We start from the raw sequence: 24,129 nt of genomic DNA on the forward strand, positions 1-24,129 counted from the left end.
CTTTCAAGTATAGTTTCACTTCTGTAAATCTGATGAAAACCAAACCAAAATCATGTCCAACATCTTTTTTTTCCTACTTCTTTATGACCTTCTTTCCACTGTATGTTAGTGATTTTAGAACATCCAAACACTGATCTTTTTTTGGAAGAGTCTTCAAAAATTGATTGAAAAAACCCCCAACAAAAACAACCTTCTGGTCTCACTTTGTAGCGTAGACAGAGAAAACTCAGCTTGGTGTTTGAGTGTCATGTTGGCTCATAGACCACACTGTAATACGATCTCGCCAAGGTTGTGGTAACAGGTTACTGGACCTAAATGCACGCAGCAGGAAAGGCTAAAAGGCTCCAATTGGGATACGAGACCAGCCAAACAACTCTTAGGTAAAGGTGACTGTGTTGGATCAAAAAATAATGATGAGGGAGAATCAGAGAATATGTTTCACAGAACCTTAAGAGCAAAATGTGAGCAGTTAGCAGGTCATATATTTTGGTCAGATGCTGGAATTGGAAACTCACCAAGGTTGCCAATGGAACAGGTGCTATATCACCGTGGTTCTCAATCCAACTCCTGGAAGACCTCAAGCACTGAAGCATCTCCTCTCAGCCCATGCCTTATTAACTCACTGATGTTTGTTCAATCAATCAAAACCTGGAAGACACCAACCTTTGATCGACTTAAAACAAAGGCAGTCATTTTAATCAAGTTAATCAAGGAAGAGAAGGAAGGTTTGCCAGGAGTAGGATTGAGAAACGCTAGAAACACTGACATGGTCCATATTGAGAGAAAAGAGGGATGGAAATAGAAAGCTTTGAAAATCAGACATCTGCCTGACATGAGTAACATAAAGCGGTTAAGTGTTTGATAACCACATTTGAGAGATCGCTGCAAAAAATCACTGTTTTTTATATATTTGTTATATTTGTATAATATATTTTGTATATATAAAATTATCAGCTGATATATATTGATATTGGAATGTTTTTACTCCCTAATGTTGGCATTGGCCCAAGAAATCCAGTATCAGTCAGACCCTAATTATCACATATCAGTTTGGATGGCAAAAATATGTGCATAGGTGACATTTTTTAGGCATTATCAAACCTTACTGACATTACTCAAACTGAACTTTCTGGATCATATTCTATCGTCCCCCCCGTGTTTCCATAGCAACACGCCGACAGCAACGCAGCCCCTTATGTTTTTTAATGTTATTTTCAGTCTGAATGTGACCTATCAATTAACACTAAAACTTGAGACGCTTCCAGCTCGGCCGAATCAAATCTAGCAACAGAGTACATTGAACACTTCCCACCTGTTTCATCAACAGCACGTTTGTTGGCAGTAGCTTTGGGGGCCTGTTGACTCCACTGTATTGTAATGACAAACACGAGCACTGTGCATTTGCTTAATTAGTTACCAGCTGTAGTGAGAGGGGATAATTGATTGCAGGGCAATATGGTTGATTTGCAACTCAACCAAGCTAATAATTTGTTATTGATTGAAGCATTAGTGAGGAAAAACACTACAGAGAGATGTAACCTAGCCAGAGTGGTGCAGAAAGTTGTAGCTCTCAGTTTTCAATCTACTTCAATGATATTACACCTCGCTAAGCTAACATCATAAGAAAGTGCAGGACAGGTAGATGATGAACTGCTGGTTTCAGCTCAGCACTGTAAACTCATATGTTATGTCTGGAGCAGATTGCATTTACTCAGGAGAGTGTCTGTATGTGTGTTTTGTGTAGGAATGTGTGTGTGTGTGTGTATTTGCTGCCTGGATATGCTCACATAACACCTGATGATAATATAGATTTTTGCATGCATCTTAGTAAAAATATCCATCTGAATGTACACAGATCAAAGAAAATAACTGCACACTTCTAAAAAGAGGCTTGGGGCTCGGACGTTAAGCGAAATTCTATTCTGCTCCATCGACTTGTGGAAACTTCCGCCTCATTGAACAGTCGGCTATTGCCTTCAATTTTCCAATTTTAATCAGCCATTAAATTAACTTCCAAAAGTTTAATTGCACATTTTAAATAATTATCTGGAGGTTAGAGGTTAGTTACTTGTTTGAGACGGCTCGCTGCGGAAGCCGAGCAGTTTTCGGGGAGCATTTCTTTCCAATTGGTGTCTTTCACACTTTCCACGTCTCTTTCTTCTTCTTCTTCTTTCAGTTTGTTTCTTGTCTCCACAGCCTTGAACATTGTTGCTTTTATCTTGTGGATATTGTGTCCTTTTGACAAACATTTCATACCTTTTGCATTACTCTTTCCATTCTTCTTTGGGTTCTTTGAGATGAATTGAAAGTTTGAGAAAAGAAAGGATTCAACAGATACTTTTCTTTGAAGTCAGATCGTCAAAGTTGCTGAACTTCTTCTTCTTCTGTCTCTTTTTCCTTCTACAGCTGTATCCCAGAGGCCCACCTTGGCAGTTAGAGGAGAGGTCATCACCATGACAGCATCGTTGCAGGACTCCACTCTCCTCTTCCTGCTCCTCTTCCTCCCGACCGTTTTCACGCAGAACTGGGCGACGACCCCGACCCCGACGTTGTTCGACCCGCTGACCCAACCAGAGTGCACCAAGAGAGAACATCCAAAAGTCTCCATCCAAGGTCAGACATGGTCTACAAACACTTGGCTTGTGTAAACCGCTGATAATGTTTTACTTACTAAGTTTACATGAGCACAGGAAGGTTGGTGTCTGGGCTGTAGCTGTGTAGATTATCACAATTAATGATACTGTTTGTCATCCCAGATTATCTTGTTAAATTAAGTATTGCAGTGTTTTTGGCTGATTTTGTGGTGTTTACTGCCGCTGAACAGGAAAAAAGCAAAAGCAGAACTCACACACTGAGGCTACAGTTAGCCAGTAATCTACTTATTTATAATTGGTAGTAGACCTCAAAGTTCTGCCTGTTACATCCTGATTAGAGCCAAAGAATACAGAATACATTGAACTGTATCTGTAAAAAAAATTATAAAAAATAGATGTATAACTGTTAAAGGGGTTAATTTATTGAATAAGTGACAGAATGTTTATTTTGTTTGATCAGTTATGATTTATTGATACAGTACTACCAATGTGCATTCTTTTGTAACGCTGTTAAAATAAGCACCCAAAGAACTTTATAAAATCAGTGCTGTGTGTATGCAAGTTATGCATCCAGCACAAAAAAAGTGATGTTCCTGTTTAAGATTTTTTACCCTTTTTTTGTGTGAAGAGCATTGGTATTTGTCAGCAAAGTGAGACGATTGGCTCTGTAGTGAGAAACAGCACGAGGATGTGAATGAATTTCATATTTCAATAGTCTAATTTCCAGGTGCAGTTGTTGACTTATTTCAAATGATTTGAAGCAGCTGTTCTTTATTTAAATGTCAGTTTCAGTCTGACTTTAGATTACTATTATTATTACTCTGCTCTAAGTAGTGGTGTTGCGTTTCATACAACAACACTGCAGCCCTTACAAGTCTGTCATGTCCATGCAATCAGGTGATTAGACTGATGAGTACACAAACTCCCAGGTTGGACACTTACAAATGGTAAAATTATTACACTGACTGACTGTAAACTTCGATCGCAGTTTATGCTTCATATTTAACCGTCTATATTTGAATGCAACAGGATTATTATTGATATTACAGTAACCCATTCAGTCCTTCCCATTCAGTTTTCCCTCTAAATTAAAGGCTCTATCATCTGAATAATCTCTTGGCTTGTTAACAACCTGTGTAATCATCTGACCGCTCATGATTTTTTCCCGATCGCTTCACTTTGTTGTAATAACTTACTGTAATAAGATGAGTGTTGTAACCGATAACGACGTTACCAAAACTACAACAATAAGGCCTAAGCTGTATTAACTAGAATTCTCCTTAAATGTTTAGATGCCTTTTGTGACTTTACTTCTTGTAGTTGATTTTAATATCTGAAACTGTTCAACAGCGTAAAGGAATCACTGGTAAATGTCAGATCTCTGTCAATCTCCCAAGAATCAAATGACTGGGGCTGTTCAACAATCCCACCAGGAGGAACACATTTTATAATTATTAATAGTATAAAAATAATATGATGAAGCCAGAAGAGTTTAAACTTTTACACACTTCACCTTAACAATACAAACAACCAAATATCTGCAGCAAGACTCCTTTTTAACACTGTTCATTAATGCTGTTCACTATCATCCAATCTTTCTTTAATTAAATGAGAAATAGCATAAGCATAAATATAATTTGAATATTAAAAATAATAAAGAATGAAATTTGAATGGTTATATAGAGGAAGATTGACAGCCCTAGTATATTTGTATATATAGTTAGTGAATGGTGCACCACCTATATGCAAATCCATCATTTAAAAAGAAATGTTTTTCAGTATGTTGAATTTCCCCCATCATCTCTATTCATTTTGACAGTTGTTTGTTTTTGCAGTCATTTCTTATTAATTTAATAATAACTATGCTTTCAGATGACCACAAAGCACTCTGGGAAATGTATCAGTAACTGATGGGAAGAGGAAATTATTGATATAATTACAAAATGAGTCCCAAAAAGCATTCAGCATTACTAAATGGCACATAAAATCATCCATTCCTCACTCTGACAGTGAAATGGTTTGTTCAGGCTTTACAGGGACATTTGAATGAGGTCCGATGCTGCAAAATGATTGCTATCATTTATTTCGAGGAGAACATTTCTCTGTTTCCCTCAGAGATCCTTGACTTTAAAACTCTGGGCCGTGCACCCGTCCACGTGTTGTCTGCGGGGAAAAATAAAGACATGCCTCTTTTCACAGCAACAAAATAAACACTTTTCATAAGCACGTCCCCGTGCCGGCGCCAATAAAACCTCACAGCTTGGCACGGAGGAAGGGGTCAGCATGCACACCATAACAGAACAACAGGAAAGCAATAGGGGGACGAGATAGAAATGATTGTGCCGAAATAAGCGCGCTCACCGTCAAGCCTGTTCATTTGTACAGTGGGGGCCGAGAAACGTGGTCTTCCTGTGAAATGGAACAGCACAGTTTGGGGGTGGGGAGGGGGGGGGGCAGCGAATCATAGATAGATACGGCAGAATGAAAGGTAAACATGCACAAAATTGCTCTGTTTATTTTTGAATAGGGCTGTTTGTGTTCCTTCTGCCAAGAGCGCTGTCTCAGATTGGAGGACCCCAAAAAAAAAAAATTGCTGGTGGGGATCGTGGACAGAAACACAAAAATTGTAGAGGTGGCCCGAGGGTTTTACTTGTGATAAGAAATATACTCCCTCCCTTTCCTCTCCAGACCATATTGCAGACCTTTCTTCAAGACTTTTTCTTTTTCCGATTATGGTATTGTTCCCATCCAAGTCTCCCTCTGTGCTCTGGGGGCCAGTTCACCCATGTTGCAGGTCTGAACTCTGGCTAATAGAACTGAAGACGGACATGGAAGAACTCTATGCGACGTTCCATTTTTCGCTGGAGTTCAAGTGCATAAAGCCACAGCCTCTTTTCTGTTGGATTTCAATGGCTATTTTTCATTCCACACAAAGCTGGGCTGAGGTCACCTATACACACCGAGCCTTTTGCCTTCCGTCCCGCCTCACCCGCCGGGTCTCCAGATGTCCAGATTAGCCCGAGCTCGGCCAGTGCATCACTTCAAAGGCGTGCCAATTGAGAGCGGCTCTCATGGCAGGGGAGCTGCAGGGCCGCTGCTCTGTCAAAGCATTATGTGGAGGCAGCCGTATAGAAAAGGCCCCGCACAATGAAAGTGTCAGCAAGAACCTGAGATTAGCCTCAGTGATTGATGAGCGTTTTATAGCGGCTTGTTGAAGCGATACCTCAGTCACCTGGAGGAGGCTATGCAGAAAGAAGCTATTCTGTACATTGGTTTTAAAGCAAAGCAACGGACAACTACATGTTTTATTTTCATAGCCACAGCCAGTGCTTCTATTGGTCATGATAACATCAACTCACAAATTAGATCTGGGAGCCCAGAAACATTGGTAAAAAGAAGTCAGACAAGACAAGAAATAGGAGTAAACAAAACCAGCTTAGCCAAACATTGAGAAGAGAAGAGAAAACAAATGTAGACAGTAAAATTATTACCCCAAAAAATTGCTGGTTACAGGCCATCCTCCATTTTCGTAGTCCATGGTTGTACTTCAGATTTCAAACTCATAGACTTCAGCCTTAACTGACACTGACTCGTGACATCCCTTGATGTAATTTACTAGATTTTACGCAGCTCTCTCTGGAGACACAAGAAGCTTTATACAGCTTTTTTTGTTGTAAAAAAGTAGTAGTACTTCCCAACAACTATAAAAAGACGTGTAAAATTGGTGGAGTCCCCCTTTAATAATATCACCACCATATTAGATCTGAGCAGTTTATTTTGTGAGTACAGTGTTCTGTACAGTTCAGCGCTCTATCCTCTAACACAAGCATGTCCAAACTATTCCATAAAGGGTGTGCTGTGTGTCTGCAGGTTTTTGTTCCAACCAATCAAGAGCACCCATGATTTAACCAATCAAGTGTTTGAAGACTGAGATCAGCTGATTAAATGAGTCAAGCCTGGTGTGTTCCTGCTTGGTTGGAACTGAAAACCTGCAGACACATGAACCTTTATGCAATAGTTTGGACATCAGGAATGTATAATGAAGTGAAAGAATCTCAGTTTTTATGTTATTTTTGTTGAAAAATGTAATTTACTTGAAGTTTCAATAGATGGAAATGCCCCTTATACAGTCAAATACTGAGAGAAAGTATTTGTTTGCAAACCCATCTTGCTGCCATACTGTAGTTGACAGCCTTGACAAGCCTCATCAGAAGATGCTGGAGAAACTACGCCGAGTATCAAACATCTCCATCAGCTTCACTTTGGCTGCTCAGTATTTTTCCAATCTGTTAAAACGCACCATAAACATGATGTTCCAGGAGACGTGCCAGCAGCTTTATGTCAACCACACGGCAGATCCGTGCAGGAGAAAGACAGCAATGCTACCACGTAATCTTCATCCACAGGCACACACACACACACACACACCCTGTACGAGCCGCCAGCTCATGATTTAGATAGATGATACCGACTCGCAGCGTACGGTCAGATAAGAGCATGAGGGCAGCAACTGGAATTCTCTGAATTTAGATATGGAGCCTTTTGGAATTTATGGAGTCGGTTGTGTATTATGTTATGAGGCCCAGAGAGCGGTTTAAGAGTGTGTGTAAAGGCTCGGAGAAGTAGATAAAAAAAAGAGGGGGGAAGTTGTCCCATAGATTCGATGGCTTCATATTCTGCTTCATCTGCTTTGCCTAAATCACTGTAATGTTCCTCACTGAAGAGAAACCACCGGTGTTGTTGCTCATTTTCTTTCCTATCCCTCGCTAATCTCGTCTTCCTCATTTGCTTTTACACCTTCTCTTATTCCCTGCCTCTCTCAGTCATTGTTCTCCTCCTCATGCACCTCTTCTTTTATTTATTTCCTATACTTTCTCACCCCGTCTCCCCTTTCCATCCCCCCTCTTCTATCAGCCTCTTCTTTTTTTTCTTCTTTTCCCACCTCTACAATAATCCGAGAAATGTATTGACCTCTTTGTATAAGTCCCCTCTATCTCTTTCATTGTCTGGGTAATGGTGCTGTCGTTTAGCCGTTTCGCCATCTGAGCAGCAACTGAGTGATGCCCCTATAAGACATAACACTTAAAAAAAAAAAGTCTTCTCCATGAAGGTCTGATCCTATTTTTCGTTTGACATTCTCATCCTACTTTTCCGTCCCGTCCTCGTTTCCCTTCCTCAGTCATGATTGTAGTGTTGGGGCCTAATTGGAGCCGTGGTGCGTTTTGCAGCCATCAACAGGCTGCAGAGTGGTGCTTAGCATGCAGCCTCTCACCCACCAATGGTACGTTGGGATATATGATGCAGGAGCAAAGAGGATCCAAGAATAGAAAACATTTAAAGGCTTTAACTTGCCGGAAAGTGGAGAGCGGGAAAAGAAAAGGGCTTTGTTTGCTTTTCTGTAGCCACACTGTCTCCTGCAGCCTTGGATACTGTGGCTCCTTTCAGACATGCACCTCACTGTGTAAATGCATGTAATTTGACATGTCGGCGTCATGTTTGAATAAGCACCTGAGTTACTTTTCAAGTGAAACTCACTCGGTTCAACCTTGTAACACTACCTACCACTTCCTTCCTTAACAGGTTTTAACCCTTTGTACACATTTTGCATAAAAACTCACCAATCACCCAGGCCTGTCACAATAATTATGTTGACATATCCTACAATAATGTAATTATCGGCATCATCATGTCTATATATGGACTTATCATATGATACATGGACATGACTTTGATCATTTTATTTACTTCAGTATTGCCACACTTCACATTAGCAGCTAAGAGACTATTCATGTCACATTGGCTAAACAAGTAGTGTCCTCCATTCCTCACTGTGTACGTCCTGAGTGGAGACTGTAGAAGAATTAAAAGGTAAATAACTCTGTCCCCAACCATAATGACAGTCTGTAGAAGTGTAGCGCCCACTCTCCAATCCCACCCCCCCCCCCCCAATGCACTATTATGCTATCATATTATCATTATATCAGTGGTATAAAATGACAATAATATCGTTTATCCCAATTATTTCTGAGACAATATATTGTCCAACAAAGTAGGTATGGTGACAGGTCTACAATCACCATGAGGATAAATGAGGATAAATCTACTTGAAAATGATGGAAAATCTTATAACTTAAGATCTTGTCCAAAAAACCCCAAAACAATGTTTAAGTTGTGTTAATCATTTCTTTTCATAAAACCATCTCAGGATATTTCAAAGTGTGGCATTTCTCAGCAGCAGAGTGAAAAACAAAAACAGCCAAAGGTTCAGAGGACAAAACTACTCTACATGTTCCACTTCCAAAAGCAGTGTGATTATATTTTAATGATCTTCTCTTATATATGAAGGAAAATAAAATCTGTTTTGTAACATATCACTGCGAATGAGCTCTTTTGTCTCAGAACACCACAAAAATAATGAAACCATCAAATGTTCAGCTTCTTTCTCCATAGTTCAAACCTTATAAAGCAAAATACTTTCCACGCAGCATGCAAGCAAATAGAGATCAAATGAGTCACATCTTACCATTTTTGATTATGTTTGGATGATGTCACAGTGAATATAAGCAGATCTCTTCATATAAGAAATGATCAACCACAAGATAAGTTTTAAAATCCATTACTGGCGCAGCCATTGAGAGAACTGAGAACACAATTTATTTCATATTTTTACTTCCAGACTCACTTCTGCTTCAGTTTGAACCATTACAGAACGTTTACTTAACAGACACCTATGTTTAAAGACCAAAAAGTCTATCGCCAACAATTTAACCGATTCCATGTCTGAATAGAGCTTGTGATATAACCCACACTTTCTTTCACACTCTCCTTCTGAGAACATTGTTTACATTCTGTCAGTTTTATAACGCAACCAGGGCATAGCGGACAAATCGTCAGTAACTTTGTCTGTCGCTTCACCATCGGTTACGTGAGAGGCAGACAGGCAGACATCTTTACCGGTTGCTGACCGAGAGGCTATTAGCCTCCTGGCCCCCATCGCCATTCCTCCCGCGGCTGCTCAGTCCCCCGGTCTCCACAGGCTGCCTGTAACCCCGCAGACCCCTCTATCTTAAGTTCAGTCAAGTGGGAGGAAGGGGGGAGGACGGGGGGAGCGGTGGAGGGCTGAAAGGACAGAGCAATAGAAGGAAGAGAGTCGTGCTCCACTGAGGCAAGGCAGCCTCTCTCAAACATCAACCTCTCCGAAAGTCAACCACAAGCGAAAATCGAAAGTTAGAACAGGAGAGATAGCAGGAGGAACGGGCCAGAGGGTGGAGACTGGAGTGCGAGGAAGGGTGAAAAGTGATATGAAGAAGACCAAACAAAACATATTTGGAGGGATTTTGCCCCCAGATAAGACTGAGGTGTGAACAGATCCGGCACTGCAGGGGGAAAAGTTTTGTTCCTGAAGGGCCTCAGCAACAAAGTAATGCCACTTTATTTGCACAAAAATGTACTTACAGCAAATGGATATTTCATGCAAATGTTGTATATTGCAGGGCGGCTTTAATTCTGTGCTAGTATTTGGCCACAATTGTCAGAATGCAATCGTATGTGCTAATTGGCACTGGAGGTTATCCTTCATTCACAGTATCATCTGCCAGAAGATAGCAGCTCGACTTTGTGTGTATGTGACCTGTTTTGTTAACAACCCTGGATCGACCGCATTGCCCCGAAGATAACCATTGTCAATATAGCCTCTTTTCAGCCGGTCTTATTCCCATTAGTAAGACATTGTGTTCCTGTGTTACCCCCCTGAAGGAAGATGATGATCGACAGCTACCTTTAGTGCAATATATGTCATTCATAGCTCATTAAACAATGCAGCTCTTGAGGGGGAGAAATCAACTAGATGCCTGATTATGATGCTAATGATAAAAACAACAACAACAAAACGATATAGTTCAGGATGTTATTTAGCCTTAAAATGAAAAGTGAACGTTCAAAAAGAAAAGAAGCAAGTTTATTGATATCTGCTATTTGGGTTCATAAGAGTCATCTGAGCTGTATCCTCCACCAGCGATTTGTTGTGTGCACTTATAAGACTTCTTCCAGTCAACAGCAACAAATTTCCTACCGGGACTTCCAAATGTTTTTTAAAGCCATTTCACCTTTTAGCTCACTCAGTCAAACTCATTTTAATCCCATTCGCCCAATCAGAGTCTTTTATGGAACTGGGGTCTCTAACTACATCTTTAACTCTGTCCCTGCTAGACCGCTGGAGCTCTCTGAAAGCTTTCTCAGCCCTGTGCTAGAGGGCTGGAATAGTCAGAGCTTAGGTCCTGTCTGACTTTATATCTCCAAAAGCTCAATGCAATTAGTGGTACAATCATTAGCTGTGTGTATAATCCAATTCTCTTAATGCATCCTTTGCTGAAGACAGAAAGAGAAACAAAAAAAAATCGTATCGATATACATCTGCACTCTCAGCTGTCAGATTCTACTTTCTATCTTCTCTTCTGCTTCTATATTGGAGTCGTTTGATAGAACAGATAGCAGAGCAGCCCAGCGGCTCAAATTTGGAGGGATTAGATGAAGGTGAGATAGATCTTTATCAAATAGCCCGATCTATGTGCTCCAAATTGAGGGAATCTCACGTTCCATCTGGTTTTAAGCAATAAATGGATCGGACTGTGCTCGAGTTCTGTGGTTTTTCTGCGTGTGATTGTGCAGATCTGTAATTTGTTGTGCTTTTCATTCCTTTATAATATGTTAGCATTTTGCAGCTTTGAATGCTCTTCATCTAGACTTAAGTCAAACAGTGACTCAGATCTGTTGGGGTACCACTTCACTCCGGCCACACGCAGCTTTGTGTGGGTAGAGGCTGAATGTTTAAAAAACTGTTAGCTGGAAGGAGACGGATAGGTTCCGATTTACGTCTCTGTGAGACAAATGTCTCAGCCGCTGTCCTCATCCCTCGGGCAGCCACAGGCTAATGCATTAATCCGTCTGCCTGCCTATCGCAAAGGGAGGGGGGGAAAAAAGAGAATGCAATAATCATTCATCAAGTCCAGCTTGAGGCCAGCGACTAAACCATGGGAGAAGAGGACTTTCATATTCATCCTGCTTTTATTGTCCCTACTTTGCCCCACCTCCTGGCCAGACAGTTATGAGGGGAAGGACCGAGCAGTGCATATAAAACCACTTGTAAGCAGGAGGATAAATGCCAGTCAATAAAAGACCCCTCACTGTCAGAGAGGCCTTTTCTACCAGAGTAAACAAGCTTGTGGTTCACAAGCTCTCCCGCATGCCACTGAATCAAATTCACTCTTGCTTTCTTTTTTTTTCTTTACAAGCTTCTGAGGAGACATTCATGATGTGAGATAATGTTTATATGGGCATAATGGTTCTAGAGTCCGAGTTTGAAGTGATTTACGCTCCACATGAAATTCTCTGAAGTGAACGCTAACAGCTCCTGTTTTTACTGTCGGTGCATAATGCTTCCGAGGGAATAATTCTGTTGTTATCTATTTCTCCACTTGCACATTCTTATTTTATGGTTCATGTCATATGCTTTGTTTTAATGGTCTTATATTATGGGGCGAATGAATCATGTTTTAACTGAAACTAACTAAATGTGTAATTTCTGGATGTTTTCCAGAGTGTATTCAGCATCACAGGCCTTGAGTTTTGTTGATGGCTGCTGTATTTTAGTCCTGCTGGCTGCACTGAGACTAGCCTCAGCTTTTCTTCTACTCTTTATGACCCAAAGTCCTGTCTGCACTCTCTTTCTTTGTTTTTGCCACAACATTTCTACTGTTGTGTTAACTCTCCACTTCTCCCTGCTTTCACCTCCAACATCAATGCCTAATCTATTTGCGTGGCTGCTGCAAAATACTTTGACTGTGACTGCATTTGCACACCATGGATGTGTTACAAGAGCCATCAGACGATTTTCCCCCCAGTGGTCACTTGCTGTATTGCAGCTGAAAAATCCCTCTGCAGCACAAAAAGCATTTTCCCCCATAGACCACCATTGTAAAAGAGATGTCTGTAAAACTGTTAACGGGACACCTCCAACTGCAAACAAATTCAATTATGACTCTTTATATCATGAATTGTTGATCCACTGAAGTTTTATTGTGTAAAAGTTTCCTCAAGCCGAGAAAAGCGTTATAAAAATCAGTGACATCAACACAATTTAAAGTATGTGCGACGAGCTGAATCAGTGGTAGAAACACTACCTCGCATATTCAGCGGGCCGCATAAAGTGGAAGCAAACCTGGAAAGTAGAAACTTTTTACTCCAGCCGAGCTATTCTTATAGTATTTAACGGGCGCCATTTTTGGTCCGATATTCAGCTCTTATATATATGTACATATATGTTGCACAGTACACACACAGTATTCCTGACACCAACACAAGCTCATGATGTGCTGTTGACCGTTAGCATTCTGCACTGCAACCTCCCACTTGTTACATCCCAATTGACTTATCACATACTGTTAGGTCAACAGCACATCTGCGCAAATTGCAGTATCTTGGCATGTTCCGTCATCATATCTGATGTTTCCCAAAAATGTTAACAGTAACCCTGTTAACCCTGAAAGGAAGATGGAGGAATTCTGTTTTTTTTTTTATCACCACAGTATCTCTCTGGTTTTACAAACTCACTGCAGATTAATATTCTGACAAAATACAAATTGTAAATGACCAGATGGCTGTCAACGCTGGAGGGAATTTTGAGAAATGGACAAAAAGGAATTCAGACTTCTCATTATGAAACAAGCACCAACGTTGGCTCATGTCACCTGGACAGCAGCGACAACGGCGTGGTGATGCTTTCTCCTTTTTCAAACAGCCTCGTAAGGCGAACTTGTTAGTTGGAACAAGTCTCTCTGATTGGCCGTGAATAGCAGAGCACCTGCCTGCAGGAAGAGAGTCACAAAGGAGACGAGAATATACACTTTTTCTTTTTCTGATATGATTTGTTGCAATCGAAAAATTATGAGTCAGAAGGATTCTCAGTTCCTGCTGTGGATAGCAGCAGTGTCATTTTCATTACTTAACCCTTACATACATACAAAAATGGAAATAAAAATCTTTTGTCTGCAGCTGATACACATTTTATATGCAAATGTACAAGTTTGACCTATATTTATTTTTACAAAAAATCAAAAATCGGCTTAGATTTTCATAGATTAATCAAACTGAAGGATGAATCAAACATTTATTAATGACTGATGGGGACTTTATGAAGGTGAATTGGTGTAAAGACGAATTATGAGTCATAATATGAACAGTATGTAAAGGTTAACAACGTCTGGCCTTTCAGTATTTAGTCGTCATGTAGTTGTTGCCTTCAAACAACAACTAAAACAAGTACAAATACAAAGCAGTAGATGATCTTACTTAACCTGAAATCTCTGAATGTTTAACAGTTTAATGTGAAAGTTGGATTCTTGTAATACAGAAGCCTCTGCGACGTAATTGTATGTTAAGTAGTGCAAACCGGTCGTGTCTGCGCGAGCATAATCCTTTGAACGGTAATGAAGTGTTGTTGTGCGTGTAAATGCAGCCGCTGTTTAAGGAACTGATGCTAATCTTAATTGTCTCATTTGCGTGTTAGATTCATGTTCTTTACTCACACACATACACTCCATGCTCACACACACTGCTGCTTTGTACAAACCTGCGAGCACGTTGCCTTCCTCAACTTCAGCTCTGTTTACATAAGATTGCGAGACTGAAGACGGCTCTCACCCCCCCCACACCTCCCGCCGCCGCCAACGCTCCCCTCTTGCACCTCCAGCTTCGGTCTTCACAGCCATTAATCAGACAGTGATATACAGACGTGGTCCCGCTCCCCTACTCGCACTGGCCTTGTGTTATTTCTGCACCCAGCCTGCATTTCAAAAGGAATGCAGCCCATAAATGCAGGCTTGAATGTGAAGAAATAAAAGCACCGTATAGAAATGTAAGATAAATATTTATAGAGCGTAATAAAAGGCCTCCTGCAGAATTTGTGTGGGAACATTTGATTTATTATGTGTGTTGAGGTTATCAGTGATTTAATTCTGTTTGTGTAAAAATGTTTCATAGCCTGTTATTAATTTTAAAAAGGTTCCATTACTTCTCCGCGCTGGCTGCTTAATTAGACGTCATTGTAGTTCCCTGTTCATGTTTCCCATGTTTTCAATGAAAGCAGCGTGCTTGTTGATATAATTAACCGTGCATCATATTGCTGCTTCAGGCACTGCATGTACTGCTATGAGTTTCTTTCTGTTCTCAGATGCCAATGGCGACATCCAGCTTATACAGTATGTTACAAAATCCAACTATGGACACAATAATTCAGTGAAAATATATAGTTTAGATGTTTTCAACATGATTCAAATTGAAATAATTGTTGTAAATGAAATGCCATGCCTGTACTGTTGGTTTGAACAGTATTGAAATACTAATGGCAGTGTTACTACTCCAGTGTTCACATTAAAAATGACAAACTGTACTGTAGCTGTTTGAGCTAATATTAACTTCACACTCTGACAGTCTTCACAGCACCAAATCCTGGAGGTTTTGATTCAGAACTGTAAAGCTGAAAGGCTTAAGACAATGATATGATGTGCTTCAACATTTAAAGGTTATATAGACACACAGAGATGAACCAGTCAAGAATCAAGAGTTTTTATTTTTGTTGTGAGCCAGTTTTACATTTCCGAGTGACAGCTGTAAAAACTGACAGCATCTGAAGACTTTCACTTCTTACAGCTTGTAAAGATGTTTTTAAAAGATAAGGTTTCTGACATTTTCCTACACGCACACACACACACACACACACACACACACACACACACACACACACACACACACACACACACACACACACACACACACACACACACACACACACACACACACACACGTTCAAAGGTTCAAAACATTCATCCGGGAAAAACATGGAAATAACAGTGATCTCATCCTAATGAACCAACACTGATCACCACAGTGTAGGAAATGCATACCTACAACTATAGATAGCCATAGATAAAAAAAAACATCAAGATTTAAGACATAATAAAACCTGTTAAAGACATCCAAACACAATATATAACTTACACTGTCCTGCTGGCAGATGTACTCATTAGAGCACTAACTGTGTGTAAATCCGCTGCTGGAAGTAGTCCCACACAAATGCACTATTTGCTCAAATCTGGCATGCTCAGCAGTGGAAGAAGGTTACTGACCCTTTTCTAAAAAAGCTGTAAAAAGCTTTCAAATAAGTTTGATTTTTGTTTCATTGTCCAAGTGGAGGCTACACATGCAACACAAGGCAACCACACAATTTACAACAAGCATAAATAATATAGTCAATAAAGTAAAAATGTAGTGATTAAATACATGTGTTGATACAGTCTGCAGCAATAAACAATCCCTAAAACTGTACCATAGGTCATCACCAACATACATCATCACTCCCATCCACTCAAAAAAATAAGTTAAGAAATAAGTAAGTAAAAATAAGTTGGCTTTTTTTGTGTGTTTGTTTTGTTTTTGCTGTGGCTCAGGAGGTAGAGCTGTGTGTGTGTGAATGGGTGAATGTGACATGTAGTGTTACAGCACCACTCACACCTCCTAACTGCAAAACCTGGAGTCATATCTGACAGCAGCTCTCTGAAAACTTCTCCATCCTAATCCACATCTGGGAAAAACAGGCGGCGGCAAGTAATCCACATTTCACTGACGTCTTCTGTCAATATCGACACCTTTATTTACAGTGTGTATATGTGCTTCTACCTGTATCTTAAATGAAGAGCACCATACTGTATTGTAGCTGCAGCCTTCTGTCTTTTTATGACTTCCATCTCTTGTTATGTTTCCAGATGACAGAGCCATATGGGCCCCCATCACTTTTTAAAATCCATCCCTGCGAGTGCGAATGATGGACACTTTTTTTTCTCCGCTGTTCGTTAGGATTTTTCCCAACACTTTGATGTAGTTTCACACCTGTAGCCTCGAGCTTATACGCGCTACTTTAATGTTAAAGGAAAAATGAAGGTTTAAGGTTTTAAATGTTTGATGACTGCTTCCCTAATTAAAAGAGTTATCTGCAGAGCGGCTAAATATTCTCTTCTACTTTATCATCACTACAGGTTATTTTTTTGTTTTTCTGATTACATAGCTTTAAAAATGTTAACCCCCTACATACTGTTCATATTCTGGCATCAGTATCCCCTCATAATTAGTCTTCATAAATAATTTAATAATGGCCCAACATTACATAACACAGGATGAAAACAATGAATTATATTAAATGTGAATAAACTGCATTTTTGAATGGGTTTTTTTTATTCTTTGAATGAATATGGGTCAAATGAAACAAATATTGTGTCACAGCTGAATAAGAACAACTTTAGAAAGTTGAAATATTTCCAGTTTTTGTATATTCTGGGTGAAATGAGGATAAGTTGTCAAATTTCTGGCAAAAAAAAAGAAAGAAAAGTTTTAAGGTGTTTTTTCATCTCTCAAATGTGAAAATGGGTCAGATAAGACTCAGCCAGAGCAGTATATAAGGGTTAAAGTATAAAGTGAACAGTCTGACCTTATTTCTTCCTCTTTCTTTCTTTCCTTTTTTTAGGGAAGGGGGGTGCTAGCAGCTTTTTAACACAGCTTTTCAAATCGGTTAAAGGGAACCTGAATCCCCCCACTAACCGCTGTGATACTGTGTACAGCATGGGAAATATCGTAAATCCCTTTACGCTACACAAACCTCCATGAGGATAAATCCGTTTAAAGGTCCGCTCTCTGGGTCACACAAAAAGACTGAAAAGGAACTGCTCTTTTCTTACTTTCTATTCGATACATTAAAAGACCTGCTATGCGGCCTCCTCTGATCTGCCGCTTTTGAAATGTTTTGATTTGTAAAAGCTGGTTTCTAACAGCGCTACGTCACACAGAGCCAGGCTTGTCTAAATGTCAGGTTGCATCAGGACTGTTGAGCCTGATGCGGTCTGGACAGCTTTGTCCCTCTCTGCAGGAGACACCAACGCAGTGCAGGAAGCTGTCTTTTTACCGCGGTCCACTATACTGTCTGACACCGCATCTAACAATCATTTCTATTATTTGTGATTATATTGAAGTATTTTTTGCAATTTTCTGCCTTTTTATCAGATGGAGTAGCCTAGAGAGCTGACAGGAAGTGAATAATAATAAGATATACTTTATTGTTCCCAAGGGGGGGGGGGGGGGGGGGGGGAACAGAGAGAGACTATGACATGGAACAAGGACTTCAAACAGGGATGTTATATGGCCACTCTCTTAAACCCATAGTAAAAATTTTAAAAAGTATAATTTATTTATATAGTGTTTTTCATAAACACAAAAAAATATGATACGACAATACACACAATATACACACAAAAATATATGCTTCTATATACATAGAATAGAATAGAAAATTAAAAACATTTTATTCAATTAAAAAAAAAATAGAATAATAATGTAATAAGTAAATGTAATATGAATGAAATGCTGAAGCTTGGTGCCTATAGGTTACCCAAACACCTGTCTAAGGGTCAATGATGTTTTGTGTTTTTTTGTGTCCATGTGCTTTAGTGAAATTTAAAGGGGTTAAAGTGTGAAAATAAACGTATGAATAACTTGCACACATTCTGTTTTTGTGGACCCAGCAACTAATTTCTGCTTTCAATCCATTTTAAGGAGAATATATTAGAGGATTATGGCAAAAATGTCTAAGTGGTGTAACCATAAAAACTTTGTACCAAATAATTCAACTTGCTTAAAAAACACTAAATTCTCAATGAAACACCATATCAACTAGTTTGGCATGATCTTACATTATAACTTTTTATATTAAATAAAGGTAATGGAATACAATTTTTCTAAATATTACATTTCACCTGGGGAATCATGGAGATCAGGAACCATTTACATTAGGGATGTCCGATAATATCGGACATGTAATATCGGGAAGTATCGGTATCAGGTTTTTATAACCGATGTTTGTTCTGTAGGCTTCAGCATTTCCGAGCCTGCATGAACGCAGCATGGGACGTTTACCGGCGCGCGCTTGATGTATAACAACAACAACACGCTAGACTCGTGGGTCGCTAACCATGGCTAACCGTGGCTAAAAAGTTCATAGCGTCCACAGCCATGTACACGAACACACAAACCAGAAACAAGGTTTACCTCCTCGTTGTCATTTTCTCTGTTATGCTTACGGCGAGTCGCCCCTGTGAAGGCCTGCATATATCGGTATCGGGTGATATCGGTATCGGAAATTAAGAGCTGGACAATATCGGAATATCGGATATTGGCAGAAAAGTCAATATCGAGCATCATTAATTTACATGTTATTTAAATGAAGTAATTATTAGTAGTCCACTTAAATACACTGTAGGTGGATAAAATATTGAATATTTATCATTCTTTTGTGGTTACACCATTTGACATTTTCAGGAACATTCAGTCTTACATTTGGTTTAAAAAAAATTGTGCAAATGTCATTTCAACAAACCTGATGCTGCTTTTAAAACTCATTTTTAACATATTTTTGAATTACTCATTTTGCCGAACCTTATTTGTCACTGACCCCAAACAGATGTGTTTTAGCTGGTTTTTAAATGAAGAGAATCAGCAGATTGTAAGGGTGCATGAGAAGAATTCCAAAGTTTAGGTACTGCAGCCTCAAAAGTTGCATCTCCAAGAGTCCTTAGGCGGGTGTGTGGAACCAAGAGCAAATTTAGCATGTTTGACCAAAGAGAGCGAGCCATTGTGTCTGAAGGTCTGCCACATACTGTACGCAGGAGCCTGACCGTGTAATGCTTTGAAAAAATAAGAGTGAGAATTTGGAACCGGATTCTAAATGTTACAGGAAGCCAGTGAAGGGATTTAAGAATGGGGGTAATGCGAGCCTGTCTATGTGACCTAGTGAGAAGTCTGTAGACCATGACGAGCAGATATACTGAGAGAGGAAAACAGTGTGTTACAGTAGTGGATGCGAGAAGAGACGAAGGCATGAACAAGCACCTCTTGTTCAGTTGTTGAAGCTACAGCTCAAGGCCACCATAATGCCACTGTTATTTTAAAATCTGATAAAGTGGCTGCAGCCTGAAGGGGCCATCTTTAAATATCTATTTGTCCAAAATCCCAAAATATCTATTTGGAAATGATAAAAAAAAAAACAGAGATAACAAGCAAATCTTCACGTTTCTGTTGTTTGCTGTTTGAGTGAAAATCCTATTTAGTGTGTTAGTAGAAATGCTGAACTCAGACATGATTTATCTTCTGTTCACTCTCCCTCCTGTTTCTTTTCTCTCTTCCTCTGTTTCAGCGCTCAGTCCGTGGATTTCCTCTTTCTCCCACTCCGGCGTCAGAGACTACTCCCAGCTCACCCTTGACCTGACTAGGAATGAACTTATTGTGGGTGCCAGGTAAGAAACTGTAAATCCACTCAGCCTCTCAGCCCACAGACCACATTACTGAGAACGCGATACCCTCTCTGACTCACCCGCGCGGGGCGCTTTTCCGATAATGATGCTTCTTAAGTGCTCTGCTGAGACCTCGTTGGACCGAGTCAAGCTTTTGGATTTTGGCAAGGAGAAGTGGATTTGGAAGAAATACGTCATGCCACAATAGTGTGTGTGGCTGTGTGTGTTTTCATGTTCTCATGAGATGACATGAGCTCAACTTTAACCCAGTTTGACCCTGTTTAAAAACACACTCACAAACGCTCACAAATACAGCTTTTTAGTGTATTGTGTGCACATGAAACCACACAGCACTGTTAAATACTTCAATGCTGCTGAAAATAAAATCCAGTGACTGATTGACAGTCACAGTGTGGCCTTTAATCAGCTTTGCTTTAAGTTGACAGCAGCTGAAATGGCCTGTCTTTTTTCACTAATACATCATTTAACTGTTGACCCTGTTTTATTTGAATAAAGGCCAATCATATTGTCTCCGTTTTCCTCTTTTTCTCTCCTCAATCCAGGAACCATCTGTTCAGACTGGACCTCAGCAACATGTCGATGATACAGGTAGGCATGCTAATGTCTCTATTCCACTCCTCTCTCTCTCTTCCAGTGGCTTTAAAGTTGGATTTTTAAAGATTTTGGTCGTTATTCTTTGATATTTGTTAGATTATATTGTCATAGTCCTTTAAATAAAGTATGAAACAGTTTTCTTTTTTTTTTTAAACTACGCTAGAACAGTTTAAAGTTTTGTTCTTACTATGTTTGAGTGCTTCTATTTGAGCATGTGTTTGTCTTTTTGTACTGATTGAAGCTGATTACTGCCTACAGTGGCATGGAAGCAGAGTTTTTCGTATGCAGCCATTTTTGGCGGGTATATTGTCCAGTTATTTTGGTAGTTTAAGGTGTGGCATCCTTCCTGTTTAGAGGTTTTGTTGGAACGTGCGCTTTTCTGCACTCAGCGATCCACCTGTTGAATATTACTCCCACAAATCATTGGTGTCAGAGGACAGAGACTAGCGAGCCTGATAAAGCCTATTGTTGCTCTGTGTGCATTTTTCATCACCGGTTTTGCAGTTATTACACTTTGTTTCATTGACTTTTATTGTACCTAAGTTTGGTATCAAAGCAGCTGCTCGTGTATCATGAAATTCGATTAAAAAAAAAACTGCAGCCTGAACATTTTATAATGGAATTTGAAAGTAATTCAGTATTTTCACCATAACAGTCAGTCTAGGCCAAAATTAGAAGTCAATGTAGGTAGTAAAAAGTCCATAAAGTAGAGATGAGTATGTGTGTGTGTGTGTGTGTGTGTGTGTGTGTGTGTGTGCGTGTCCTCCTCATATATACATAACAGCACAAAGCCACAGATCTCATTCATCCATTATGTGTTTGTAACATCTTGATGACTTCTGGTGGGGATAACATTATCTGATTAGGTACTTTGGGAGCAGCTCATCACATCAAATCTAATAAAGAGAGTCACAAGAGCCTAAACCCAAGAAACCCTCCAATATAACAGCTACTTTGATTAACTTTTTAAACTCAACATGTTCTCTGACACAGCAAAGACAGTTTTTTTTTGCTAATGAGACAAACGAGACAAACTCTGAGAGCAGCAAAACAGCAGGAGAGTTTCCTCTGCTAGTCTGCGGGGTCACAGCCGAAATATCATGCAAGAAAATTCAATTCAGTTTGACCAATTTAGCCTCGAAAATCTCACCTGTCTCGTCTCTTGATAATTATCGTTATGTTATAGTACATTATTTGATCAACTATCATACTACTATCATATGCAACAGCTTGTTTTGATAGCTATACTGAATAAGAAACGACAATAAAATAAAAATGAGTCTGGCTGGTTTGAACTCCCTTAAAGATCCCAAAGGTTACAAGAAACAGACGTGGTGTAGTTGCATTAGCAGAAAATTGAAATTTCTCAGCACCTCGTTAATCTCATTGTCTGCCGTGCCGCTTTGCCACCACACCCACAGGTCATCACTTGACAACAATAAATAGCAATTTTACGCATCTTTCTCTTGATTTTCCATCAGTGAAATTGTAGTGTCTGATTGGCTGTTTATTTTCCAGTCAGACATAATAACTATCAAACTGTGTATCTGTTTTTCTTTTATTCCAAACTGCTGTTAAATGCTTCTAAAAATGTAAAACATGGCCAAGATCACAAGTCCTTTGTTCTAAAAGTTGGATTACAACTTTTAAATGAGGTAAGACTCAGCACTAATATCGTTTAGTATTCTCCATGTTGCAGAGTATATCACTGGATTGAGTGCTCATAGACACATACATGAGTTTGATGTGTGTGTGTGTGTGTGTGTGTGTGTGTGTGTTTCGAGGAAGGCCTGTAGAGATGTGGTAAAGCAGCTTTTGGTAGAGCTGGGAGTGTTTGCTCGGGGGCAGAAGGTTTGCCGTACGTTGCATCAGACATCACAAATGACAAGCTGCTGACTCTCTACGGGACAGTATAAATCTAAAACCGGTACATCACTGTCACTGAGTAAAGAAAAGCAGCCTTAATATAATCCAGTCGGCACAGAGCACAGTTTCCATGCTTCAGATAACTGTAGGGGATATTCTTCTCCGTTTGCAAGGCTGATTTTAATGACATATTCCAACTCTGTTAGGGTTAATGACATTTCTATGAACTCTTCACACGCAAGAATTTGATGTTTACACGTACAGTAAATGAAGGGATAGGAGTGTATACCATCATAAAAACACTTTATACACACACACAATAAAAAGCAGCATCGCAGCTTCGGTTACTGATCAAAGTCTCTATTCCTGTTCAAGTTTAAAGGACCACAGCGGAGGTTTTCACTTCATTAAATCCAAATATTGTCTTCTATTGTGCACATCCTCCAAAGTAGACCCCTAGAGACTGATCTACCTTCAGTGCAAACATTGGTTTTTAACCCTGCTGTTATCCATCATAGTTTAGATTTAGTCTGCTTTATTTTTAAGGCAAGCTCAAGGTAAGTCTAAGATTCAAGGTCAGGGTCCGACAGCAGGTAGAGAGTCCATTAAGGATATTTGTGTGTGTGTGTGTGTGTGTGTGTGTGTGTGTGTGTGTGTGTGTGTGTGTGTGTGTGTGTGTGTGTGTGTGTGTGTGTGTGTGTGTGTGTGTGTGTGTGTGTGTGTGTGTGTGTGTCTGAAATCATTTTTTTTTTTGGCACTACAAGACTTTTATTTTGTTAATGAGTCAGATTGCAGATTGATGATGTACCCATCTCATGCAAGTTCATTATATAAATCACTGTGGGTTAAAAAAAAAAAAGAAGGGAGACAATAAATCCAGAAACTATGATTTGAGAATGATTGGCAGTCGTATTAAGCATCTTTTAAAATACAGTTGTTCTCTCTTTGGAATTAAGCCAACATTTTCTCACAGGCCTCTATGACCTTTTTTGTTTCTATTCTCAGAACAATTTTAGAAAAACCACAAATATCTTATAAATCAGATTTGCGGCATAATTCGTCTAATTTATTTTACACTACATATCCCCGCAGCATGAAAGCACATCACCAGACTCGACTTTTGCCTGACAAGAGTCCCCTTTCACAGCGGCTACAACTGAATGACATGATGTGTACAGCTGCCACCCGTGTGTCACCGCCGATATCAATGCGCCCTTTGTCTGCACGTCCTACTTGTCGGGTTTCGGAGGAGAGAAGTTGACTTATGAGGCTTTTCATTTGTTTTCACCCTGCTCGTGTTGTTCTCCTCAGCTCCGTCTAGATGTACACTCTGTCCTGAAAGACGCGTCTGCCATCTTAACATATTTATGACAAGTGGAAGGCATATACAGTGTGCATACAAATATCCGCACACATACATATTTATGCCTACACACACACACACACACACACACACACACACACACACACACACACACACACACACACACACACACACACACACACACAGGCTCAGCTTATTGTGAGCCATAAGGATAAATGAAGCAGATCCTTCTTCACTCTGGCCAATGCGGAGGTGTCATCTGTGATGCCAAGGCTGAAATCAATGAGAACATTATACAAACTGCCCAGTGAAGCAGAGAGGAGGGCCTCCCCCCCCCCCCCCC

The 24,129-nt window shown here is 39.8% G+C and overlaps 1 protein-coding gene across 1 annotated transcript in view; it reads left to right on the forward strand.

The window, feature by feature from the left end:
* Positions 1 to 2,424: 2,424 nt before the first annotated feature.
* The window catches only part of sema5ba (sema domain, seven thrombospondin repeats (type 1 and type 1-like), transmembrane domain (TM) and short cytoplasmic domain, (semaphorin) 5Ba), a 108,109-nt gene continuing 86,404 nt past the window's right edge, over positions 2,425 to 24,129 (forward strand). The window contains exons 1-3 of the mRNA XM_062431491.1: positions 2,425 to 2,613; positions 19,885 to 19,984; positions 20,545 to 20,590. Of these exons, the coding sequence (XP_062287475.1) occupies positions 2,454 to 2,613; positions 19,885 to 19,984; positions 20,545 to 20,590 (306 nt within the window). The 5' untranslated portion in view covers positions 2,425 to 2,453. The remainder of the gene's footprint in view (positions 2,614 to 19,884; positions 19,985 to 20,544; positions 20,591 to 24,129) is intronic.

This window comes from Scomber scombrus, chromosome 13, assembly GCF_963691925.1.
Source record: "Scomber scombrus chromosome 13, fScoSco1.1, whole genome shotgun sequence".
Classification (NCBI taxonomy): Eukaryota; Metazoa; Chordata; class Actinopteri; order Scombriformes; family Scombridae; genus Scomber; species Scomber scombrus.